This window comes from Diabrotica virgifera, chromosome 3, assembly GCF_917563875.1.
Source record: "Diabrotica virgifera virgifera chromosome 3, PGI_DIABVI_V3a".
In the NCBI taxonomy this organism is placed as follows: Eukaryota; Metazoa; Arthropoda; class Insecta; order Coleoptera; family Chrysomelidae; genus Diabrotica; species Diabrotica virgifera.
Window position 1 is genome coordinate 198502487 of NC_065445.1, and position 26754 is coordinate 198529240.

The window sequence follows — 26754 nt, forward strand, 5'->3', positions numbered from 1 at the left end:
TCCCTCCCAAAAAAGATCATGGCCCCTCCCGAAAATCGGTCCTGGATCCGCCCTTGACTCAAAGAGAACATAATTAACGCTATAAATGAATCACTTGGAGAGAGGAAAGTAACGAATACTAACATATCAAAAAATAAAACCCCATTGTTAAGAGAGGAAATTAAGATAAAGTGTGAAGAAAATAAGTAATACATTTTTTTGCACGATTGATCATTTTTGACTGTTTACCGTGACAGATTTTACGTCAGTAGGTGACATTTACTAGCAACTCGACGGTAAGTAATCCAACTCGACGGTAAGTAATTCACTTACCGTCGAGTTAAAAAATCTCTTAATTTTAATTTATTTTTTGAAAGAATAAAGAAAACTAACGAATTATTTATTAATATTTAAACTTATGGTACAATTTGTTAAATTATTTAATGAAATCCCACTTGTTTAGGCTGTGGTTTCACTTCTAACAGAAACTCCTGCAGAATCGCATACATTAGTAGTATTACTAGTATTGCACAATATTTTTTCGGCAAAATCTATTTTATTTTGAAGAGAATCTTCTACATAGCTTTCTGCCACTGTCAATGAACGCCAACCTCCATGACGCTTTAATCCGAGGACATCAACACCTTTATTAGCCAAAAGCGTTGCTGATGTCCTCCTGAACGAATGGCCAGTATAGTTCTCGGGATTAGACAAATTTAAGAATTTGGCAATTTGAGAAGGCCAGCCCCCGATTGTCCCTTTCCCTATTACTTGAGCACAACATTTTCCTTTGGCGTATCTTAAGAACAAATGATTTGATTTTACTTGTAATGGACGAAGTTTTATATACTTTTGGTAGGTATTTTGATAACGGATTTTGGATTTTTCGGGAATAATTGCGAAACACCCTTCTTCCCAAGCCCGTTCAATTTCTTCAAATTCACTTTCGCTCATATTTTAATTTATAATAATCAAAATTGTACTTAAAATTATTGACAACTAAATAAAAACTCAATTCTCCATTGTTGTTATGCACCCTAGTTACTACCAAACAACCAAAGTATCTATCTTGATAAAATGAATGAAACTAGTCAATATGACGAAAATGTTTAATTTTATAATTTATAATGGTATCTATCGTGCAAAAAACGTTATAAGCATGTCGAACGTTAAGGGTAACCGATCTCAGACAACAATTGTCTTCGATCGGTATAAAACCCTTACCGTTCTCCATACTTAATATACTTTACTATTACAATACAGAACAAAACAAACACAACAGGCATAGAACATCTATAAACGAATCAGAAACGAAACGAATACTTTAGTCAGGCAAATAAAAAGGTAGCATTGGCCGGGCTTCCCAAAACAGATGGAACACGACTTCTACAGAAGACAAAAGAAAATACGAAAAATGATCAGAGGACAAAGAAAAGAGATTAATGAACTAATAGAAACAAAACACCTTCAGAAGAAAACATGGGCAGACTACTTTCGATTTCTATTTGCTAAATGTGACGATAATGAACCACCAACGCCGGAAGTGACGACAAACGAAGAAATCAACATTCAGGAGGGAGAGGTAAAGGAAGAATTAAGGAAATTAAACAGTAGAAAATCAACAGGAGAGGACACAATATCGAATCAACTCCTAAAGTACGGAGGACAAGATCTGACCAAATAACTATTAAAACTAGTCCAAAGAATAATAGAACAAAACAGAATATATACCACAAGAATGGAGATTAAGCATCCTAATATAGTATTTTTACTATAAAAGCGATATTACGTAGGTCAAAATTTTTGACGTAAGAGAACTGCCAAAACATTAGAATGTGACTTTTCATTATTGCCATGTTTATTATAAATGTTTATAATAAACATGGCAATAATGAAAAGTCACATTCTAATGTTTTGACAGTTCTCTTACGTCAAAAATTTTGACCTACGTAATATCGCTTTTGTAGCAAAAATACTATACCTCTCTTTAAAAAGGAAGACAAACCGAACCCGGAGAATTACAGAGTAATTAATTTATTAAACACAACATTAATTAGCAACCAAAGTGATAACAAACAAACTGAACGAAATTGCATTGCAATTGCAACGAAACATTGGCATACGAACAACAAGGATTTAGGTCAGGAAGATCATGCACCGACGCTATGTTTATAATGAGGCAAGTTCAAGAGGAACCATTAGAATACAACAAACCCACATATTTATGTTTCGTGGACCTTAAGAAGGCATTTGACAGGGTAAAATTAAAGGACGTTATCCATTTATTGTGCGCAAGAGAGGTACCGCTAGGAATAATTAAAATGATCGAAAATATTTATCAGAACACAATTGAAACAGGCAATGGGATAAGACTTGAGACAATGATAAGATTCCTTGAGTCCTCTGTTGTTCAACCTGATCATGGATGATATAATAAAAAATGTAAAAACTAAAAAAGGATACCAAATAAAAAAAAACTACTAAAAATAATCTGCAATTTAGACGATGCAATACTAATCTCTCAAAGTGGACTTGATTTACAACGTATGCTGCACCAATTTAATATAACCGTCAGAAAACTTCACATGTTAATTTCCTCAAAAAAGACAAAATGCAAGGTTATAACAGCAAATCTACTAAGATGTAAGCAGTGGCGGATCCAGAAATGTTTTTTGGGGGGGGTCATGGGTCTTGAGGGTGATTTAATTACCTTTCTCTGAGGCAAGGTCACTTAGTCTTACCAACCCTAGTATACGTGGGTTTACAATTATGGGGGGGGGGTCATGACCCCGTGACACCCCCCCTGGATCCGCCAGTGGATGTAAGTTAGAGCTGGAGGGTCAGATAATAAAACAGGTGATGGAATTTAAATATACTGGGTTGGTATAAAGTATGGAACCAAGCAAATATCTTTGAAACGAAAAGAACAATATTTATGAAACTTTGCATGCAGGTACAGTGACGCAAAAGGCATCTGATGCCATTTTTTTTGTTACTACTCCACTTCCGGTTTTACCGGAAATACCCTTAACTTATTTAATTTAAATTGGACACCTTGTATATTTTTGCAGATTTTAAAAGAACTTGTTATTTTTAATTTATACATACCAAATTTGGAAGAAATAATTTGTTAAAAAGTGTCTTTAGATAATATTTTGTATTAATACAACGTAGTAGTAAATAAACGAGTACTATCTATGTATACTGTAGACTAAAATTGTTGTTTACATGCACTTCATGACTTATTTGAATTTAGTATAGTAGGTAAAACCGTTACTGAACTAATTGACAGAAATAAGTTGTATTAAAAATAGTTCACCCCCTCCGTGGCTCAGTGGTAAGAGCGCCTGCCTTTGGATCGAAAAAATCCGAAAGGTTGTGGGTTCGAATCTCACCAGGGTCAGGGATTTTTCATTTATTATAAATTAATAAATGAATATAGTTTCTGTCCTTGTGGGATCGGTACTCACCGGAGGGACCGCAGACGTTCGGATACAATTAGCGTCTCTTTGCAAAGACTATGACGTCGACTTTGCAAAGTAACAAGACACTTACTCAACACCCACACTACATATGACACTAGGTACCTAACTGTTCAAAATTACCGTACCTACCATGCCAATGGCCATTAGTTGTCGAGGCATTAGCTAAATAAAAAAAAATAGTTCATTTAAGTGAAAAAGATCGTATTGAAATATTAATAATAAATCGGTTATTGTGAATTTTTATTTTTTGGAGGTGAATTTTCCAAGCGATTGATTGGACGTAGAGGATTCATAGAGTGGCCCGCTCGTTCTCCGGACCTCAACTCGTTAGATTTTTTCTGTGGGGTTATCTAAAATCACGTGTTAACGTTAGGTGACTAACATGCTTGCAGGATTTGAGACAAAGAATAATTGATGAATGTGCACTAATACGTGGAGAAATCTTGCAAAGAGTGACTCACGAATTTATTTATAGGCTTGCACGTTATTAGGAGTTAAACTGCAAGCATTTTCAACATTTGAAATTATTTTTTTAATTTTTAATATCATTGGTCTAACGTAAATAAACTAACCTATTTTTTAACTGTAAAGAGATTTATTTCTTGTTTTAATAGTTTTTTCTTCTAAACTTGGTATATGTATATATGAATTAAAAATAACAAGTTCTTTTAAAACCTGCAAAAATATACAGGGTGTCCCATTTAAAGTAAATAAGTTAAGGGTATTTCCGGTGAAAGCGGAAGTGGAGTAGTAACAAAAAATATGGAATCAGATGCCTTTTTCGTCACAGTACTTACATGCAAAGTTTCATAAATGTTCTTTTCGTTTCAAAGATATTTGCTTGGTTCCATACTTTATTCCAACTCTGTATATCTTGGCGTCACACTACTTGTACGGAAGCTCACACACTTCGGCATCACACTACGGAAAGTTCGAAACAGAAGTGGAAGATCAAGTGAATAGAGCAAACAGAGTGTCAGTTGCTTGAACGAAACAATATGGGGAAATAAAAATATCGCAAAAGAAATAAAAGGCAGAATTTACAAAACAGTCATCAGACCAATAATGGCATACGCGGCAGAAACACAGAGAGTTCAAAAAGAATGCTAGAAAGAGCAGAGTTAAAAACGCTTCGAAAAATCGGTGGTAAACAGTATGGGACAGATCTAGAACTACAGATATACGTAAGAAACAAAATAGTAGAATGGAACGGCCACATAAGCCGAAAGACAACAAATAGAGTAGTAAGGACGGTTTCCCAATAGGAAGACGATCCGTGAGAAAACCACGAAAACGGTGGAACGACAAGTTATTGGAAAAAAAATTGAGTGTAGTCTACTAAGCGAAAACACACCAATCGTTGTGAAGATACAAGAAAACTACTAGTCCACCTCATTCAATTTATTTGTTAAAGAACAGTTTTAATTTTTAAAAAAACAAATTTATAAATGTAAAAGTTACATATAAGATGAATCGATCTTTTGTCCAACGATATGGAGTAGGTATAGGTATAATATACACTATAAATACTAAAGTAAAATATAAAACATGTCTTTTATGAAATATTAAAATGTAAAATGAATTCTTACTTCCATTTCCATTTTTCTCTTTGATACCAACAAAACTCGACCACACCCAACACTAGACTGGTCTAAATCGGGGAGACCAAGGTACATCCTCTGTTTATCTTTGTGGGTATTTTCCTGATGATAACAAAATACTTTTACCTATATTGTTTGCTTTTGTGATTCAGAACATTGGCGATTCAGAAGTCAATAGAAAGATGTAGATATAAATCACTACGAGGATCAACGATAATGGATTATTGACATACCCGTTGACATAGAGCCAGTAGCGGGACGATTTATTTTTCTAAAGGAAAGGAAAATATTGGCAAATAAATAAAAAAAAATGTTTTTTCGCTCTTATATTTAGTTAACTGCATTCCTTGTATTTTTTACCTTTTACAGGTACCTTTTACAAAAAATTTCTTTTATAGAAATATGAAGAGGACTATATTTTCCACGATTTATTTCCCGACAGCATCTGTCTATCATCCACCGTTTAGCGGGGGTGGCGCCCCAAAGTTGACAAGTTTTTAAAAAAGATGTTTTTAAAAAAATATATTTTTCCCTAACTGTAACGGAAATTAAGAAGAATTTCTGAGGCAATTATTCACAAATAATTGATCGATTTTTTGGTATAGGTTTCACTTAAGGGTAATTGTCCTTTTTTTAATTACAGGGTGTTACATTTTAAAAAACACCTTTTTATACCATCTGAACCGTTTATGCTAGAGTGCTAGAGTAAAAAGACTTTCAGCGATTACCCATATACTGGTGCTATTTACAAATTTGTATAATGCACCCCCATTTTTCCCCGGAACTACCCCAAAAAAAGAAGAATTAATAAATAAAGTAATTTTCTTGGAATCCTTCACACACAATGCCCTTTATTAATATTATGCTTTATATATCATTTTGTGCACGTTATTATTACCCATGCATGAACACCAAAAGCGATTTCCTAGTGGAACCCCTGTAGCCAAAAAAAAAATAAATAAAATGGGGGGTTGAAATTTTTTTTTGTTTTTTGCTTTTTGATCCATATGGGCATATGCTTCATCAATAGTGCTTTTCAAAAATTATATGGTTATTGCAACATCCCTGCGGAAACCACCCCTATCCTTGAAAATATACTACAGAAACTACCCCTATCCCTTGGCGAGCATGTTTTTACGATTTTCTCATTACCTATGCATTCTTTTTAAACAAAACTTATACAAGGTTAAAGACCACTATTTACTCTAAAAATTAGGTCCTATTCATTTTTATCGTATAAGCAACCGTTACGGCACAGTGGCGCCGTAAACCTCATATATGCTTTGGCGGATTCCAGTTTTTGTTTTTTTTTCGTCTGTTCGTTTTATTGATAAAGTACTTATGTAAAATAAAACAACACAGTGTAACCTACAAATTATGACTTATGCACATTTTACAATCTTTGCGCCCCAAAGCCACAGTGGTGGACCAAAATCAATTTTTGCATATTTTCGCCACCTACACGCATTTTATTGCATTAATGCTACTTTAATAGCACAATATTTACCCTTATTTGGTCGCTAAGCAGTGGCGGATCCAGGGAGTGGTGATGGGGGTGATCACCTCCCCCCTCTCAAACCAAGTGATAATATATTCAAAGATTTTAAAAATATTCATTTATTTTTATAGAAATTTAGCCAATTGGCACCCTCTTTTAACGATGCTGGATCCGCCACTGTCGCTAAAGCATAAAAAGTCATTCTTATAAAAATAATATTAATATAAGTATTTCTATAAAAATAAATGAATATTTTTATAATCTTTAAATATAATATCACTTGGTTTGAGAGGGGTGGGGGTGATCGCCCCCATCACCCCTCCCTGGATCCGCCACTGCTTAGCGACCACTTAGGGGTGAATATTGTGCTATTAAGTTAGCATTAATGCAATAAAATGCGTGTAGGTGGCAAAAATATGCAAAAATTGATTTTGGGCCACCACTGTGGCTTTGGGGAGCAAAGAATGTAAAATGTGCATAGGTCATAATTTGTAGGTTACACTGTGTTGTTTTATTTTACATAAGTACTTTATCAATAAAACGAATAGATGACGAAAAAAAAAAACAAAAACTGGAGCCCGCCAAAGCATATATGAGGTTTACGGCGCCACTGTGCCGTAACGGTTGCTTATACGAAAAAAATGAATAGGACCTAATTTTTAGAGTAAATAGTGGTCTTTAACCTTGTGTAAGTTTTGTTTAAAAAGAATGCATAGGTAATGAGAAAATCGTAAAACATCCTCGCCAAGGGATAGGGGTAGTTTCTGCAGTATATTTTCAAGGATAGGGGTGGTTTTCGCAGTGATGTTGCAATAACCATATATATTTTTACAAAGCACTACTGATGAAGCATACGCCCATATGGATCCAAAAACCGGAAAACAAAAAAAAATTTCAACCCCCCATTTTATTTATTTTTTTTTTTTGGCTACAGGGGTTGCACTAGGAAATCGCTTTTAGTGTCCATGCATGGGTAATAATAACGTGCACAAAATGATATATGAAGCATATTAATAAAGGGCATTGTGTGTGAAGGATTCCAAGAAAATCACTTTATTTATTAATTCTTCTTTTTTTTGGGGTGGTTCCGGGGAAAAAGTGGGGGTGCATTATACAAATTTGTAAATATCACCAGTACATGGGTAATCGCTGAAAGTCTTTTTACTCTAGCATAAACGGTTCAGATGGTATAAAAAGGGGTTTTTTTAAAATGTAACACCCTGTAATTAAAAATATGGCAATTACCCTTAAGTGAAACCTATACCAAAAAATCAGTCACTTATTTGTGAATAACTGTCGCAGAATTTCTTTTTAATTTCCATCACGGTTAGGGAAAAATATATTTTTTTTTAAAACATCTTTTTTAAAAGCTTTTCGACTTTGGGGCGCCATCCCCGCTAAACGGTGGATGATAGACATATGCTGTCGGGAAATAAATCGTAGAAAATATAGTCCTCTTCATATTTCTATAAAAAAATTTTTTTATAAAAGTTACAGGAAGGGCTACGTTCCGCAAAAACCACAAGTTATCCCCTTTAAAGGGGTGAAAAGGGGTGTTCCGGGACGAAGTTTTTTCAGAAAAAGGTAGTCCTATAATAAGCACCCCTTGATATAACAGAAAAAAATACAACCGGACTTGTGTCCATTTTGCAAGGTTCAGCTTCTGTTTCCTACACTATACTTCGTAGTGGGTTTTTCTTTTCCGGCCTTTCCCACTCTTTATCCTTCCCAAAATGATTTTCAGCATTTTAAGTTCCCATCATTCTAGTCGCTCATCTTTATGAAGCAACCACGTCTCGCATAAATATGTTTTGGCCTGAATCCTGTTGGATATATTGATATTCTCAGCTTTTTCTGGATAGAAACATAGTTTCTATCCAGAAACCATGGTCCTATAGCCCATGGTATCTCATGGTCCCATATTTCCTGTTACCTTTTGCTATTCTTGCGCTTATGTCGTTCTTCTCATGGCCGTTCTCCTCTAAAATAACTCTCAAATAAGTGAACTTATTGAACTTCTCAAATTAATAAATTTTAACACCTATTTATAGTCAGATCTCTAGTGTGAGCAAAGCAACACGTGAAAACTTCGACTCTCTAAAAATTCAATTTTATGGCTAAAATAGATACCTAGTGTCTAAGGTGACTTTATTCACAGTGTGTAAAAGAAGAGTAGTGTTAAGTGAAGTGGCAGAGAAAAACTATTGAACAGGCTGTAAGTACAATAATATTAAATATAATATATAAACTTGGAACAACAAATAAAATTTTATTCAAGAGCACGTCTAAAAAAGTTAGTCATTAAAACGTTGATTACTAGCTCAAGAAACTGGAATTTGGGAAGTTCAAGGTGGGAACTGCTGAATCAAACTGCTCCAAAATAACGGTAAAGTAATTTAATTTAGTTTAATTCAATTTAGAGATAACACCTTCGGAAGAGAAAAATATTGCTTGAGAAAATCATCTTCCTCCGAAGCGATAGGTGGGGAGGGTGATTTTATCGCGAGCAATTTCGGTAAGAAAATGCACCCCGACGAAAACACATCCGACGATGGTCGGAAACGATACAGAGAAAATGAGGAGCAGCCTTTTTCGAAAAGTAAAAAAATATCAAGAAGCCCAGATAAAAAGAGCAACGAAGAAGACAAAATAGACAAAATATTAAATATGATGACAAACTTAACGAAAGAGACACAAGATCTGAAATTTCACGTAAAAGAAATTAAAGAGGAGCAAAGGCAATACAGAGAAGAAATAAGGGAACTCAGAATTGAATTGGAAGAATTAAGACAAGAGAATAGTGAAGTGCGAAGAGAAAATGAACATATGAAAAAGGAACTGGAAGATGTAAAAGTGCGCCTTGAAAGACTCGATAGAGCAATAAAAGAAAATAATGTTATAGTACAAGGAATGACAATAGATACGGGAGATAGAAGATTACTAAAAGAAACAATGGAGAACTTTATGAAAAAAGAACTAGATATTAATATAAAGATAGAAGAAGCTGTGAAATTAGGAAACAAAACATGTTAAGTCAGATTGCCAAACAAAGAGAAAAAAAATAATAGTAATGGAAAATAAAAGAAAACTTAAAGAAGTAAAAGAAGAAAGAATATTATATAAACAATGATTTAACGAAAGAGGAATTACAAATACAAAAAGAAATAGTCAAAATAACAAATGATAAAACAAGGAAAGGAAAACGTGTCCAAATTAAGCACAACAAATTGATAATAGATGGACGGGAGAGGAAATGGAATAAGAACAAGAATCAGTTGGATGAGGTTTTTCAAAACGTTTCAAAAAACTAGCAACTGATGAGAGAATACAAGACAATACTTATTTGGCGCCGGACGAGGCAAATAAAAAGGAAAGGAGTGCAGATAAATTGATGTATCACAAAAAAGAAATAAATAAGAGCAGACAAGGAAATAAAAATACAAGACGAAAATAAAAAAATTAAAAAATAAAAAACATAAAGAACTGAAAATAAGCACATGGAATATAAGAACGATGTTGGCACCAGGAAAAATGCTAGAAATAAGCAAAGAACTAGCAAAGTATAAAATAGATATTGCAGCACTGCAAGAGATACGGTGGGAGGGACAAGGACAGATTGATAAACAAGACTTTACAATATTATACTCAGGAGGAAAGAAGCAAGGACAAAAAGGAGTGGGATTCATGATTCTAGGACAGCTAAGAGAAAAAGTCATAAACTTTAAACCGATATGTGAAAGAATTGCGTATGTAAGAATAAATAATAAACCATTCAATATATCACTATTAAACCTATACGCACCTACAGAAACAAGCAATACAGACGATAAAGACAATTTTTACGATAAGATAGAAAAAGAGATTGAAAAAATACCCAAAGAAGATGTTATAATTATACTAGGAGACCTCAATGGCCAGATAGGAAAAGAGGATTTTTTACATAAAATTGCAGGAAAGCACACCGTACACAAAAACACGAATGATAATGGTCTAAGGCTATGTAACCTGGCAACAAGAACAAACATGATACTAAGCTCAACAAAATTTGAACAGCCTAAAATGCATAAAGTAACATGGAGGTCACCTGATCAGAAAACGTATAGCCAAATTGATCACATACTAATTAACAAAAGAAAACAGTCATCAATGAAGGACGTGAGAACTAGCAGAGGTGCGTGTGCGGATTCAGACCACTAATGGTCACAGCCACCATAAGACAAAAAGTTAAAATCCAAACTAAACAGAAAAATCAACAGAAAAAATGGAATGTCAATAAATTGCAGAATGCAGATATAAGAAAAAAATATGAAGAAGAAGTAACAGGGCAAATAAGAGAGAAATATAAAGCAGAGAACATCAAATCAGAATGGGACACGATCAAAAAGTCAATAGAAGAAGCTGCAAAAAAGCAGGTAGGCAAACACCAGAAGAAAACAAAAAACGAATGGTATAACAACGAATGTAAAGAACTAACAGCAAAAAAGGTGCAAGCAAGAATTAAATGGCTGAGAACGGATAAAGAAGAAGACAGAGAAAGTTATGAAAAATGAAGAAAGGACGCTAAGAAAATTATATGACAAAATATATATATTTATAGTCAAATTCTTCTTCTTTATCTTGGCATCGTCCAATGATGTATTTTGTTTTTTTTTTTAAATTGTCAGCTCATACATTCTTGCTATTCTTTCTAATATTTTAAATACTCATTAATTATATTTTGTCGTTCAACCAGTAGCGTTAAATCATCAGCATTGGTGGTGAATCATTCCTATGAAGGAAAAACAAATGAGCTACTTTGGTCACATACTAAGAAATGAAAAATATGAGTTGATGTGATTGGTTATACAAGGGAAAGTGAAAGGAAAAATGAGGACTAGGGAGACCACGCATATTCTGGTTGAAAAATTTAAAGCAGTGGAGTGGAAAAACAATAATAGAACTCTTCAGAACCGCCGCATAGTAAAATGGGCAGTGATAATCGCCAATCACTGGCGGCGCCTGGTGTAAAGTATTGGGGGTGCACACTTAATATTAAGATATAAAAAACCCTTGAGGCCCTATTTCCCTAGATAAAATTTTTTGAGTGTCGCTAAATGGTAAAAATCAAATGACCTTTTTAAAAAATTATGATAAATAAAGTATTGGATTGACTTAAAATTATAATTTAATGTTTAAATGTTACAAGCAAGTTTTGTAACGAAAGTCAAGTCGCCTGTTATTTTTTTAGATAAATTCTTCAATAACCAATTCAGTAAAATTTAAAATTTCTTGAATCATTTTCTTTGAATCCTAGTCCATAGCCATTTTAAGGCAAGTTTTGGTTTTGATACGTTTCAATGCAGAGAAACAGTCTATTTCTGCAGTTGTCACTGGTCTCGCAACAAGTAATTGAAGAATTCAAATTATTTTAGAAAAATCATCTTTTAAATTATTTTCAATCAAAAATTTACTTAAGTGGACTGCCCCGGATAGTTAAAATCGGATCTTCTATTTTGTTCTTTATGATTCTTCTTCTCCAAATATGTAGGAAATACGGAAAGCGGTAAAAAGTATTGATAGTAGCACCTACACAATCAGTAAGGTTTTTCACAAATCTCCATGTTAAATGATCATTTATAATCCCCACCTTTGCACTTTGGTACATCCGTACTTAAGAAATTTGGTTTAGATATGTTCAATTTTTCTTCTAAATATAAAGAACAAAAATTTATATGATGTTAAATATTCCACGTTAACATTCACATCCGCAAATCCCTCCATTCTTAATATTGTTCCGAAATTCGAACTTCAAAAAAGCAAAATTTAAATGTACCGGGTGTCCCAATAAGAATGACTCTCGGCCATATCTCAGGAACCGTTTATAGTAGAGCTTTGAAATAAAAAATTTTATAACAAAAGTTGCCTCAGGAAAAGCCTGGAAATTATTTTCATAATTGTGGGTCCACCGCTAGAGGGCGTAATTGAATATCAAAAATAAAAAAATCTAAATTTTACAAAATTTTTCTAATGAAGGGGCACTGGAAATCCGATTATTGTATTCTTCATCAAATTCTGCGCATATTTGATTTAACAAGTTTAACTCTACCTTTTCAAATAAGAGGTGGGGGTGAGTGGGAACCTTGTTATGAAAAAATGGCTGTAAGTCCGGTTCTGCTAAATCACATTTTGAAAACTGGGTCTTGTTGAAGACAGATCTTTTTCTTCAATGTAAGCGTGATAATTTTGAACCATCCTAATAAGTAATAAGCCAGCTGGGAGGCGTTATTTAATTTTTTTCAGAAATCTAGTTTTCTTTGGAAAATACTAAATACAAGTATGCATTTTTAATCATACTTTATAAAATTAGATTAAATTAGCAATAGAATAGCGAAAACCGCATGTCGATACCTTTTTTCTATCTCAAGATATCTCGAGAAACGTGTAAATTTTATACATAACTGTTACTATCACCGGTAAACTAAGTTAATGAAAAGTAGTGTGCTGTGGAAAAAAACAAAATAACATTTTCCAGATGTCAACGTGTAAAAATATAATTAATTAAAACAACAATATAAAGAGAAACAATACTATTAAAATTAAATATACCACAGAACAAAAAGAACTACTTAGTGACGACCTAAATATTCAAATTGTTGCCCATCATACACTACTCTAGAATACATTATCCAGAGAATACTAAACGCCATTCAAAGCATATCGAGAGCAGAAATTGAGACTGCTGTTCAATCTACTCTTGAAAGAGTAAATTGTGCAACGAAAATGATGGGCAAAAATTTGAACGTTTATGTCATCACTAAATAGTTGTTTTTATTTCTTTGTAATAGGGCTTTTCAACGCTTCTCATTTGTTTCGAGCCTCGGTCATATGCCGTATAATCTGTGTATAATATTAATATACGAGATATGAACGAGGCTCGAAACAAATGAGAAGCGTTGAAAAGACCTAATATACGTTGACAGCTGAAAAATGTTTCTTTGTTGTTTCCATAGCACACTACTTTTAATGAATTTCGTTTACCGGTGACAGTAACAGTTATGTTTTTAAATTTACACGTTTTGTAAGATATCTCGAGATAGAAAAAAGTATTAACATGCGGTTTTCGCTATTCTGTTGCTAATTTTGTCTAATTTTGTAATATGGTATTAAAAATGCATGTTTGTATTTAATATTTTCCAAGGAACACTAGATTTCTGAAAAAAATTAAATAACGCCTTCTAGCTGGCATATTACTCAGTAAGTTGGTTCGAAATCATAACTTTTACATTGACGAAAAAGATCTGTCTTCAACAAGACCAAGTTTGCAAAATTTGATTAAGCAGAACCGGACTCACAGCCAGTTTTTCATAACAAGGTTCCCACTCACCCCCACCTCTTATTTCCAAAGGTAGACCTAAACTTGTCAAATCAAATATGCGTAGAATTTTATGAAGAATACGACGATCGGATTTCCAGTGCCCCTTCATTAGGAAAATTTTGTAAAATTTAGATTTTTAATTTTTGATATTCAATTACGCCCTCTAGCGGTGGTCCCACAATTATGAAAATAATTTCCAGGCTTTTCCTGAGGCAACTTTTGTTATAAAATTTTTTATTTCAAAGCTCTACTATAAACGGATCCTGAGATATGGCCGAGAGCCATTCTTATTGGGACACCCGGTACATATCCGCCGTGCACGTTAAAAATACCATAAAGATCACAGTCAATGTGTGCTCTTGTGGACATCTAAACTTGAGGGCTATAGCTGGAAGCGGGGTGTGTGGTGAATTGTATGATGCCCTATGATAAGTCATTGGGATAGGAGCCACCGTGAGAGCGGTGAACGAGAGGTTCTACCTAAGACCTCGCATCCGTGAAGTTTCCTCGTCGAAATAGAATAAAAATAATTAAATATTACCTATTAGTTATAAACTCCTTGGATAAATTTTACATAATATGAATGTTTGTTTGAAAATAATTTAGAGGGTTCACGTGCACATGTGCACTTATGGAGAAACCGCCACTGTCGCCAATGTCCTTAAAGGGGAAGAAGATGAAGAAGAAGATTGATTGAATCAGTGTTTGTTTTCTTTGACATTGCCTCGCTGACTATTTTCTTGATGCAGAAGTTTTTATTTAGGTACTACGATTGACTCTTTTAGAGCAACATTCTGCTTACCATCCTATTGTTCTCTTCTTCTAAGATGATGAAACGTTTCTGGCTATTACCAGAGGCGTACAACAAGGGACAATGAATAATATACTGAATATACTGAATAATATAATATATATAATGACTTTATCGTTACGAGTGAAGGGTATGTTATTTACATAGAGAGTATTTGGGAATCGAAAAATTTGGGAAGGGTCAACAATTCACTGTCCCTTGTCATACGTCTCTGGTAATAGCTAGAAACGTTTATTTAACATAATTTCATAGGATATATAGTACCTACAGTTTCTGCCAAGTATGAAAAGAATTCTTAGAATAGTTTAAAAATACTCAGCAAAATTGTTTTTAAATTTTTAAATAAAACACCCTTTAACTCAGTAAGGCGCCACATTTTATTTACGTGATTTGGATTAAATCTTAATATTTTGAGTTCTACAATCTACAACTCAGAGATTGGACATTCTTAAAATGTACTCCAGGGAAATAAGCTAGAAATAGACCATGTTCGGGACACTCAAATATCCAGGTAGCTGACTACTTTTTTAGTTATTGTAGACTTATAGGAAGAAAACCTACCTGTTTCCTGCCTAGAGTTCGCGTCCGTTTTTAATTAATAACAATATAGTGCAAAAATCGCGATTTTTTCGATTTCCTACACCCCATTCAAAAGCTAAATAGTTGACGCCAATTACAAAATTTAATTTTTTAAAACATTGAAAAACCTTCAAACTGCCGATTTTTGAAAGTTAATAAGTTAATTAGTTGCTACGCAAACTGCAAAATAAGTGAAAATCGTTATTTGTTAATAACTTGTACTAAAACTACCTTAAAACTTTAGTGTTTCACCAAAAGTTGGGTATTGGGGTACTTCACAAACTCTCAAAATTTGAGACCGATCCATTAATTAGTTTAAAAGTTATTCTATTTGTTTATCCCAGAGACTTTTATTTTTCAATAACATAGGACAGAAAATAATAAGGATAGGGCAATTCTGCGTATGTCAAATGAAAGTAGAAAAGTGATACTATCAAAATGTACTAAAAGAAGATAAAAAATTATCTAATATAATATAGTCAAACATCCTAATGCTAAATTTTTGAAATTTTGTAGTTTATAAACATTTAGAATAACTTTAAAAATATTGTCCGTAAAAAAATCCTGTTACATATTAGAAGAGCTGGTATTTTACACGAATTTTTAAAAATGTAGTTCAATAGGGCTTTTCATCGATTGTCATTGCTTCTGTCATGTGTCACATAATATTAATATATCTACGTCATACGTCTGTGGTTTGTACCATTGGTATATGCAATAACGTACGACGTAGATATATTAATATTATGTGACACATGACAGAAGCTCGAAACAAATGACTGTGAATGAAAAGCCCTATTGGTGACTAGTGGTAAGTGAAGGTGGAGCTGGGAGCCGACAAATGCACGAGTTCAAAAACTAAAAAAGGCAACTTAAAACTACTATCATTTTCTATATCTCGAAATCTACTGAATATATTTGGATCTTTCTATTTTTAATTTGTATGTAATTTTTCTGTACGTTACAAATATGCAATTTGTCTAGAGATTTATTAATTCATAAACAGTCTAATGGCTAATTTGTTTAAACATCATTTTTTTCCAAAAATCCATGTTTTTAATCATACTTTCATTATTAATCATAGAAAAAGTTTAGGTATACTTTTATAAATAAATTATCTTCAATAAATAATTATCTAATAAAAATAATTTATTTATTACAGAGTACTTTAACTTTTTCTGATTAAAAATGATTTATGATTTTATGATTAAAAAATAGATTTTTGTAAAAAAAATTTTTTTCAAGAATTGTTTAAACAAATTAGACTGTTTATTGATTAATAAATTTATAAACAAATTGCATATTTGTAATGCACGTAGAAATTACATACAAATTAAAAAAATAAAGATCAAAATCCATTGAGTTGATCCGGAGATGCAGAGTTATTAGCTTGAAATTGCTTTTTCGGTATTTTAACCAATAACCCGGTGGATTTGTAGGTTCCCCCTAGTAACCGTTTGAACTACATTTTTGAAAAATTGTAGAGGGCGCTGTGAAGGTACAATGTTTGTTTACAAATCAGCTTCTTTAAAATGGCATTAATGAGATTCCTTAATTATTATTATAAACAAATTAGCTGTGAATTAAAAAAAAACACATGCTAACTTTGTCCCAAATGAACCTAGGCAAAATTTATTTATTTGAAAATTCGTGTTAAAATACTAGCTTTTCGAATACCTATATAAAAACATTGTTTCTACGGATAATATTTTTAAAGTTATTCTAAATGTTTATACACTAAAAATTTTTAAAAATTTGGCATTAGGATTTTTGGCTATAATAATTAATTTTTTTATCTTTTTTTAATACATTTTGATACTACCACTCTTCTACTTTCATATGGCATACTCAAAATTGCCCTATGTTCATTATTTTCTGTCTTATATTATTGCAAAATAAAGGTCGCTGGGATAAACAAATAGAATAACTTTTAAACTAATTAATGGATTGGTCTCAAATTTTGAGGGTTTGATAAGTACCTACCAAAATACCCAACATTGGGTGAAACCCTAAAATTCTAGGTTAAATTTAGTAAAAGTTATTAACAAAAATCGGTTTTCATTTATTTTGCAATGTGCGAAGCAACAAACTAACTTTTTAACATTCAAAAATCGTTATTTTGAAGCTTTTTTAATGTTCTAAAAAATCAAATTTTGTAATTTTATGTCAACTATTTAGCTTTTTCATGGTGCAAAAAATCGAAAAAATCTCGTTTTTTGCACTAAATTTTTAATAATTAAAAAACGGACGCGAACTCTAGGCAGGAAACAGGTAGGTTTTCTTCCTATAGGGCTAGAGGTCTACAATAACGAAAAAAGTAGTCAGCTACCTGGACCTCCTCTACCTGAGAAAATACGACTATAATGAAACACCCTGTATATTAAACAGGCCTTTATTCCCTTTGGCAATATTTTTGAATTTAATTCAAAATCAATAAACAAGAAATATAGTAGAAGATAATAAAATCATGAGACGGGTTATGTATGAGACGGTATATTTTGGTCGGACAGCTATCTTTTTAGTAAGTAGATTAATCCAAAATATCAACCCACTTCGTGGCAAGAAGGGGAGTAGGATACAGTACAATTACAGTAAATAATTTGATTAGTTGATGCATTAAGTTATACTGATTTATTCTCGACGTCAACCGATGCTATCAAATTACGGTCTCGATTTAATTTTAATCATTGTACGATACAAAACGTAACAAACATTTAATTTTAGTACCCATACCTTGTAGTTTACTATTTTAGTTGGGAATAAGCCTCAATTTTAATGTGAAATTAGGTTAATTTGACGTGTCGATTTCCACTTCGGAAATCGTTATCAAAATACAAAACATTAATAAATTAAATAATTTTTTGTTGCTTGGTAAAAAATGTCTTCTATCTAATAATTTAATTTACTCTGACTCATTCACATTGACAATTATTCAGACATAATATATTATACATTTTACAGTAGATGACTTTAAAATGATATTGCCAATATTATTGAGTTGCGTCCTGGGACGACTTTACTGGAAGACAGTTCATTCGATTACATGAAATGGAGATGGCAAAGCAACAGGCCACGATAATATACAAGCAGAACTAGCCAAATTAATGGACAATGAATCAATAGAAATAGTCACAAGGATACTCAACCACATATACAATTCTGGAGAAATACCAATAGAATAACTGAAGTCTAAGTTTATTATATTTCCCAAAAAACAAATTTTCGAGTCATCTACTAGAACTGTTCCAGAAGATAATCCATAAGAGATACGTACAAGCTGGGTAAAAGTCAAATTTCTTCCAATCAGGTCGGGTTCATCAATGATGTTGCTAGGAGAGAGGCTTTGTTTTCAGTTCAAGTCTTATTCCGGAGATGGCAGAGACGTCAAATTGCGACATAAACGCATGTTTGGTTAATTACGAGAAAGCGTTTGATCGAGTACAGTACCCCAAGATGATCTAAATACTAAAAGCAGTAAGAATTGACAATAAACATCCGAGAATAATGGAAAACCTATACTGGACTCCAACCACAAATCTCAGAATTGAAGGTGAACACACCGAATACGTGAAAATCATGCATGGAGTGAGGCAGGGATGTATTTTGCCTCCTCTAATCTTGAATGTCTACTCTGAAAGAATATTTAGCGAAGCTTTGAAAGAAATTGAAAAAGGCATCATTCTACTAAACGTGTACCGGTTTAAACTACATCAATTATGCAGATTTCACCATAGAATTTGCAGACAACCTAGAAGACCTACAAAACCTTACGAACAAAATCACGTATTACAGTCAACAATCTAGACCCGTAATACACGCAAAGAAGACAAAGCTCATGATAATTACTAAGAAAAAGGTAACAGAAGGTCTACTATAGGTCCACCAAACCCCAATAGAAAGAGTGACGCACAACAACTACCTCAGCACCACAATAAATGAAGGGTGTAATACAACAACCAGAAGATAAGAGCGCGCATCGGAACAGCTAGTACCTTCAACCGGATGGGGGTCTTCTTCAGGAGTTACAGCCTCACTCTTGGTTTAAAAGTAAGAATGATGCGATGCTACACCTTCTCTGTCCTTTTTTATGGTACTGAATCATTGTCTTTAAACGAATATATGGGCAGAAGATTGAAATCATTTGAGATATGGCTCTATCGGAGAATACTTGATATCTCATGGTCTGACCAAGTCACAAATGAGCAGGTTCCCAGAAGAATAAAGAAGAACCGAGAGGTACTGACTCGAAAGGACAATACTTCGAAGATATTATGCGAAATGAATCCAGATATGCCTGCTACAAGCCATCCTGCTACAAAAATATATTTGGAAAGGGAAGTCCATGGGGAAGAAAATCCCGGTTAAAGAATCTCAGAGCCTATTTAAACAAAACATGCAATCAGCTTTTCCGCGCTGCTACAAACAAGATAAAAGATTGCCATGACTATCGCCAACATTCCTCACGTATAGGCCTACGCAAATTATTGTACACACAAATGAGGTGTTCAAAATACAACGTAAGCTTACATTATCAAATGTTTTGTTTCATGTTATACCCAAACTTAATAGTAGATTACATACAGTGAGGACGTTTGAGTTGGAATAAATTCCTTATCTCAAGAATGGGCGAATTATTTTTAAATAATGACTTTTGGCATATATATATATGGCCGTTAATAATGATTCCATATTCTTCCCATTGTAATCTCTTAAAAATGTCTTCTAGTGCTTGGTTAAAGAGTTTCGGCGAAATCGTATCTCCCTATCTAACGCCCCTTTTGATAGATATGAGATGTGTATTCTGTTTCAAGTTGGATCGTAGTTGTGGCCTTACTATATATATTAGAGATTAGTTCTGTATACCTGTAATCTACTCTGCTATTGTGTAGTGATTGTTTCACTGCCCAGTGTTCTGTAGAGTCGAATGCCTTTTCAAAATCTATAAATGCCATATATATGGGTATTTGGTATTCATTCATTCATTTACATATTCATTTGGTATTTAATATATTTTTAGTTATTGGGTATTTGGTATTCGATATATATATGTGTATACATCTATAACTTCTAAAATTTTAAAATGCACAAGCAAGTAATAATCAAAAATCTAGTTCTAACAACTTAAAATCAAATAAACAAATACCTACGAGTGTCTTTTTGACATTATTTAAGTGTCTTTCTGGCATTAGTCAAATTTAGAACTAAATTAATAAATCATATTTTTTATCATGAATTGTAAAAATTAAAACATTGGAACTTGAAAACCATTAGGATAAAGATTTTTTTAGATATTTTATGTTTTGTAGAAATGTCAAATTAAGGAACAAGCCTCACGTTGTAAGTTTTTGTACTAATTTTTATGCAATGTTCTTTCATTTCGTTGTATTTATTTATAACTATATAATAATTTTAGCTAATCCTGACGAAGCAAATAAATTTTGCGAAAGCTTGATTATAACACAGAGTTTCTCTTACCCTACCCCTTAGAAATAAATGACTGCAACCTCAATAAAAAACTAAAGTCTACATATTATCAGTCAATAATACCAAACTTCTTTATATATATATATATATATATATATATATATATATATATATATATATATATATATATATATATATATCATACTAGTGACGTCATCCATCTCGGCGTGATGGCATAATCGATGATTTTTTAATGATAGTAGGGGTTGTGTGTTAGCTCATTTGAAAGGTTATTTAATTCTCTATTTAGTAATGTAAACATTAACATAATTATTTATACAGGGTGTATAAAAAAAATTGTATTAAATTAATTTACAGAAAAAAAAGAATGTAAGCAATTTATTTAATTTCAAATATATATTTTATTGCTGTCAGAAAAACAGATAATAATGTTTATTTCACAAATGAACATTGCTTTACGCTTAAATTCAATGTTCAAACTGCTAAGAGACAGGTGGGTGGCAGTTTTAACATTGAATTTAAGCGACAAACAATGTTTATTTGTCAAATAAACATTTCTTTCTGTTTTCTGACAGTACTCAAATGTATTTTGAAATAAAATGAATTACATACATTATTCTTTTTATCTCAATTATTTTAATTCAAAAAAATTTCTTTAGACACCCGTATAAATAATTGTGTTAACGTTTATGTTACTGAATAGATAATTAAAAAACCTTTCAAATGAGCTATCACGCGACTCCTTCTCTCATTTAAAAAATCATCGATTACGTCATTACGCCCAGATGGATGACGTCACTAGTATGATATATATGCCAAGAAGTCATAATTTAAAAATAAAAATCGACCTGTCTCAGGATTTCTCTACAAATTTACCCCTTCTCGAGATAATGAATTTATTCCAACTCAAACGTCCTCACTGTATATGGCTGGTGTACCATATTTTGTACAGTTTTTCTTATTTTGCAGGAATATTTTGTTTTAATGATAAAAATGTTAACGCACCTTGCAGAAAAATATTTAAAAATATTTTAAAGTGTGTTAAAAATAAAACATTGCGCCCATAAAGAAATTACTCACGTTAAATTTCTCTTGAGCCTTGGCGGAATCAGATGATCTGATGTGAAGAACATTCTTCTTTTGGAGGGCATCGAATTTACTAAAGCTGGATTTCTAAAATAAAAATATATCATCAAAACACATGCGTTAAGGTCATCAAAGCTGTAGCAAGTTTAGAAAGTATCTATAATTTTTCTTTTGATTATTTTAGCTCTTTGTTATTGTCAAAAAAAAAGAGCAAAAGCTATCGAAGCGTAAAATAACAATTAGACATTGGCATATACAAACTCAATATAGATTGAAAGTTAAGTCAATTTTCCACACCACAGACAAATAAAATACAGGGTGTATCATTTAAAATATTGTATGTAAATTTTATTACAGATTAAAATGGCTAATAGAACAATTTAATATTTTAGTCCTGTCGCCGGGGGGGGGGGGGGGGTGTACAACGACCTCCTTAATTCAGATGGACTTACCCAAGTTTTTTTATGGATTTTGACCCGTAGAACACGAATTTTTATAAGATTGTTATAAACAAAGAACTTGAAGAATTACATAACAGCGATTTTTCGCAAAACAAAACATTTTTTTGTATTTTTTGGGTGATTCTCAGCAAAAATGGTCTTACAAGTATTTTCGTAGGATGCATAATATTCGAGATAAACGCGGTTGAACTTTCAAAAAATCGAAAAAGTGCAACTTTTGAACCCGAATAACTTTTGATTAAAAAATAAAATAACAATACTGCTTACTGCATTTGAAAGTTCAAGTCAAATTCTATCGGTTTTGATTATTGGCATTGCTAAAAATTAAGTTTTTATTTGTTAAACAAAGCCATAAACACATAGTGTTTCCCGTGAATTTGACTTGAACTGTCAAATGCGGTAAGCAGAATTGCTATTTTATTTTTCAATCAAAAGTTATTCGGGTTCAAAAATTGGAATTTTTCGATTTTTTGAAAGTTTTTTGAAAGTAACCGCGTTTATGTCGAAAACTATGCATCCTACGAAAAAACTTGCTTAGAATGACCCAAAAAAATACAAAAAAATGTTTTGTTTTGCGAAAAATCGCTGTTATGTGATTCCTCAAGTTCTTTGTTTATAACAATCTTATCGACATCTGGATCTACTGTTACCCAAAAAATTCGTGTTCTGCGGGTCAAAATACATAAAAAAAACTTGGTTAAGTCCATCTGAATTAAGGAGGCCGTTGTACTCTCCACTGGCGACAGGACTATTTTGACCACCCTATAAAAATGTTCGTTATAGTAAATATCTGTTTATATAAGAGTAATCGTGTATTATTAAGGTCCAAGAAAAATTTCTCTCCAATCCAATTGGTAGATATTTAATTTTATAGGATTATATAATATATAATCCTATAAGTATGTATTATAGGTATAAAAAAGTTATATTTTTCTTACCAAACACTCTATATTTGATAACATTTTTCAATTGTCTATAAAAAATAAGCTATACTTTTATAAGGGTTCCCTATAACTAAGTACTTACTTAGTCCTAAGCCTTTCTACCTTTAGGTGTAAGGCTGGTGGAGTTTGGTATTGTAGTCTCCATGCTTTCCGATCTTGCGTTAGGTTTCTTGCGCTTTCCAATGTCAATCCCTTCTTCTCGACTTCTTTCCTGATTTCATCTACCCACATAACTCTTGGTCTTCCTCTTTTGATTTTCCCCTGCACTCTCGTTTCGAACACTCGTTTTGTAAGCCTCTCGTTCGACATTCTACACACGTGCCCGAACCATCTAAGTTGTCCCTCCACTATTTTTTCATTGATTGGTTCCAGTTTTAGGTTTTGTCTAATTGCTTCGTTTCGTATTTTGTCTGTCCTCTTTCTGTTTGCTATTTTCATCAGGAACCTCATTTCCATAGCATTGACTCTGGATTTTTGTCTCCCCGTCAATGTCCATGTCTCGCTGCTATACATGATTTTTGGTCTAACTACTGATTTAACGACTGCCGTTTTTACTTTCTCCGGTATCTTTCTTCCCCAAAAATGTTGTTTTCATAGCGTTAAATAAGCTTCCTGTTCGTCCCATTCTCTCGTTTATTTCCATGTCTTGTTTACCATTTGCTTCGATTATTACTCCTAGGTATTTAAAATATTCCACTTGCTCTAGTTGTTTCCCGTCTAATTCTATTGCGTGTGTCTTCTTCGTATTTGAAATTATCATTGTTTTTGTTTTCTCTGTATTAATTTTCATATTTATGTTTGATAGTTCTTCTTCTAGGATTTCAAGATTGTTCTGTAGGTCTTCTCTGTTTTCTGCTATCAATACCATGTAGTCTGCGAATAGTAGCTCCGATAGTTGAGTCCGTTTCATTTGCCAGTATCCTAATGTTAGTTTTCTCATTCTTCTCTTGGCTTTCTTTATCGCTTCATCCAGTACCACTGAGAATAGCAGTGGACTCAGCACGCATCCCTGTTTGACGCCTTGACTTGTAGTAAATTCTCTGGATTCCTCGTTATTGGTTCTTATTGTATTTGTATTATTTTTGTACATATCCTTTATTACTTCTATTATGTGTCTGTCGACTCCCCTTTCTTTTAGTGTCTTCCATACGTCCTTTCTTCGGATTCTGTCAAACGCCTTTTCCAGGTCAATGAAGCACATATGTATCTCTCTATTCTTCTTGATTACCTTCTCACTTACTTGTCTTAATGTGAATATTAGGTCTTGCGTGCTTCTGTCCTTCCTGAATCCACACTGTGTGTCTTCCATAGTTGTTTCTATTTGGGTTTTTATTCTTGTCTCTATTATTCTTGCGAATACCTTCCCAGGGATACTTGATATGGTGATACCTCGGTAATTATTACAGTTTCTCTTGTCTCCTTTTTTGTATATTTTTAGTATAATGTCTTTCTTCCAGTCCTTTGGTAATTCTGCTCTATTTATGATATCATTCATTAGTTCTTTCATGCTATCCATTCCCTCTGTCCCCATGAATTTTATCATTTCCGGGGTAATATGATCCTTGCCTGGTGCTTTGCCCAATTTTACTCTTTCTATTGCTTTCTCTAATTCCTCTCTTGTTATGGATTCCACTTGTTGTTCTTCATTCCTTTCTTGTATCTCCCCTATGTTGTCCGTGTCTGCATGAGTTAGCTCTTTGAAATGTTCTCTCCATCTTTCCATTATTTGTTTTTCTTCTGTTAGTACGTTTCCATTCTTGTCTTTTATATTCGGCATCGTGTGCTCTTTCTTTTGTCTGAGTTGTTTTAATGCGCCGTAGAAGAGTTTTTGGTTTTCCCTATAATTTTTTGTCATTTTTTGTCCAAATCTCTCCCATGACCTTTCCTTTCCTGCTTTCACCGCTATTTTAACCTCTTTCCTTTTTTTTATATGCCTCGTAATCTTCCGGGTGTTTTGTACTTAGGTATCTCTTCCATTTTTCTTTTTTGTTCTTTATTTTCTCTCGTATTTCTTCCGTCCACCATTCCGTTCTCCTCATGTTGGTATTTGCTATTTTTGTTTTCCCACACGTTTCCTCAGCTGCTTTGATTATGCTGGTTTTCAGATATTCCCATTTTTCTTCTATATTTGTATTTTTTGCCCTACCTTTCAGAGTATTATCTAATTTTTCTTGGAATTTCTTCTTATATCTTTCCTCTTTTAATTTGTAACTTTTTATTTTTTCGTTTACTACCTTTCTTTTCTTTTCTTTTCTTCTTTTTCTTCTGTTGTTCTAATTCTCATTATAACTAGATGGTGGTCACTGCCAATCTCTGAGCCTCTTTTCACTTTCGTATCCTGTACTCTTTTCCATTTGTTGCTGCTTACCAAAAAGTAATCTGAGATTGATTTTTCGTTTGTGCTGTCTTGTACTAAAATTAAATATCTACGAATTGGATTGGAGAGAAATTTTTCATGGGCCTTAATAATACACCATTACTCTTACTTAAACAGATATTTATTATAACAAACATTTTTATAGGGTGGTCAAAATATTAAATTGTTCTATTAGCCTTTTTAATCTGTAATAACGTACTTATTTTAAATGATACACCCTGTATTTTATTTGTCTGTGGTGTGGAAAATTGACAGCTTTCAATCTATATTAGAGTTTGTATATGCCAATGTCTAATTGTTATTTTAGGTTGCGATAGCTTTTGCTCTTTTTATGCTTGGCTTTATTTTTGCTTGGATTTATTTTGTTTCTCTTCGTAATATATATCCTTAATTTAGTTGGTTTAATTATTTATACTGTTATATTATAATATAAAAGGCGTATAGGATGGGCCACCCTGTATCTGTATATACAAACGTAGTGACTAGAACAGCATTCGGAGGAATAATTAAACCATCTAAATTAAGGATATAGATTACGAAGAGAAACAAAATAAATCCACTTGTTCCATTATTCGTTGAACGACGTCTCTCAAGAAACCATACTGCGAGGAACTAGGCATTACGAGATCACTGGAAGTCACATGCTTGATGTGCTTGAGATATAATTCTGATACTTTCTAGGCCTACTACATTTTCAAAAATTTATTATATACTATGATTTGTTTTTAAACCAAGAGGAGTAAACTAAAAAGACAGATTCACACCCAAGAGAGGCACTAGAAAAATCACCAAATACATCTTCTTTTTTGGTTGATCATATCGGCCTTCGACGGTAATCCATACATATTATATTATACTAATACGTCGCTAAAGAGTTCTAAAAACAACTGTTAGTTATATAAAAGTAGACTAAAAATTTAAAAATTAAAAGAATAACGCAGAGAACACAAAAAATCGCCGATATAACTTAATTAACCTATGAAATGCCAGTAGTGTCAAAATTTGATAAATGTCATTAGTGTCAAAATTTCATAACAGTGGAGTAAACTTGCCTGAGCTTGGACCAATTACAAACAAGCATTACGGTAAATTTGAATTACTCCTCTTGGTTTAAAAACAGACCATATTTTATTA

At 32.7% G+C, this 26754-nt stretch overlaps 1 protein-coding gene across 11 annotated transcripts in view; it reads right to left on the reverse strand.

Moving 5' to 3' along the window:
- The window catches only part of LOC114338004 (F-actin-monooxygenase MICAL3), a 688439-nt gene that overhangs the window by 187614 nt on the left and 474071 nt on the right, over window positions 1-26754 (reverse strand). For all 11 annotated transcript variants that reach the window (XM_050647134.1, XM_050647137.1, XM_050647132.1 and 8 more), the window contains one exon: window positions 21833-21925. In XM_050647134.1, coding sequence (XP_050503091.1) covers window positions 21833-21925 — 93 coding nt within the window. The remainder of the gene's footprint in view (window positions 1-21832; window positions 21926-26754) is intronic.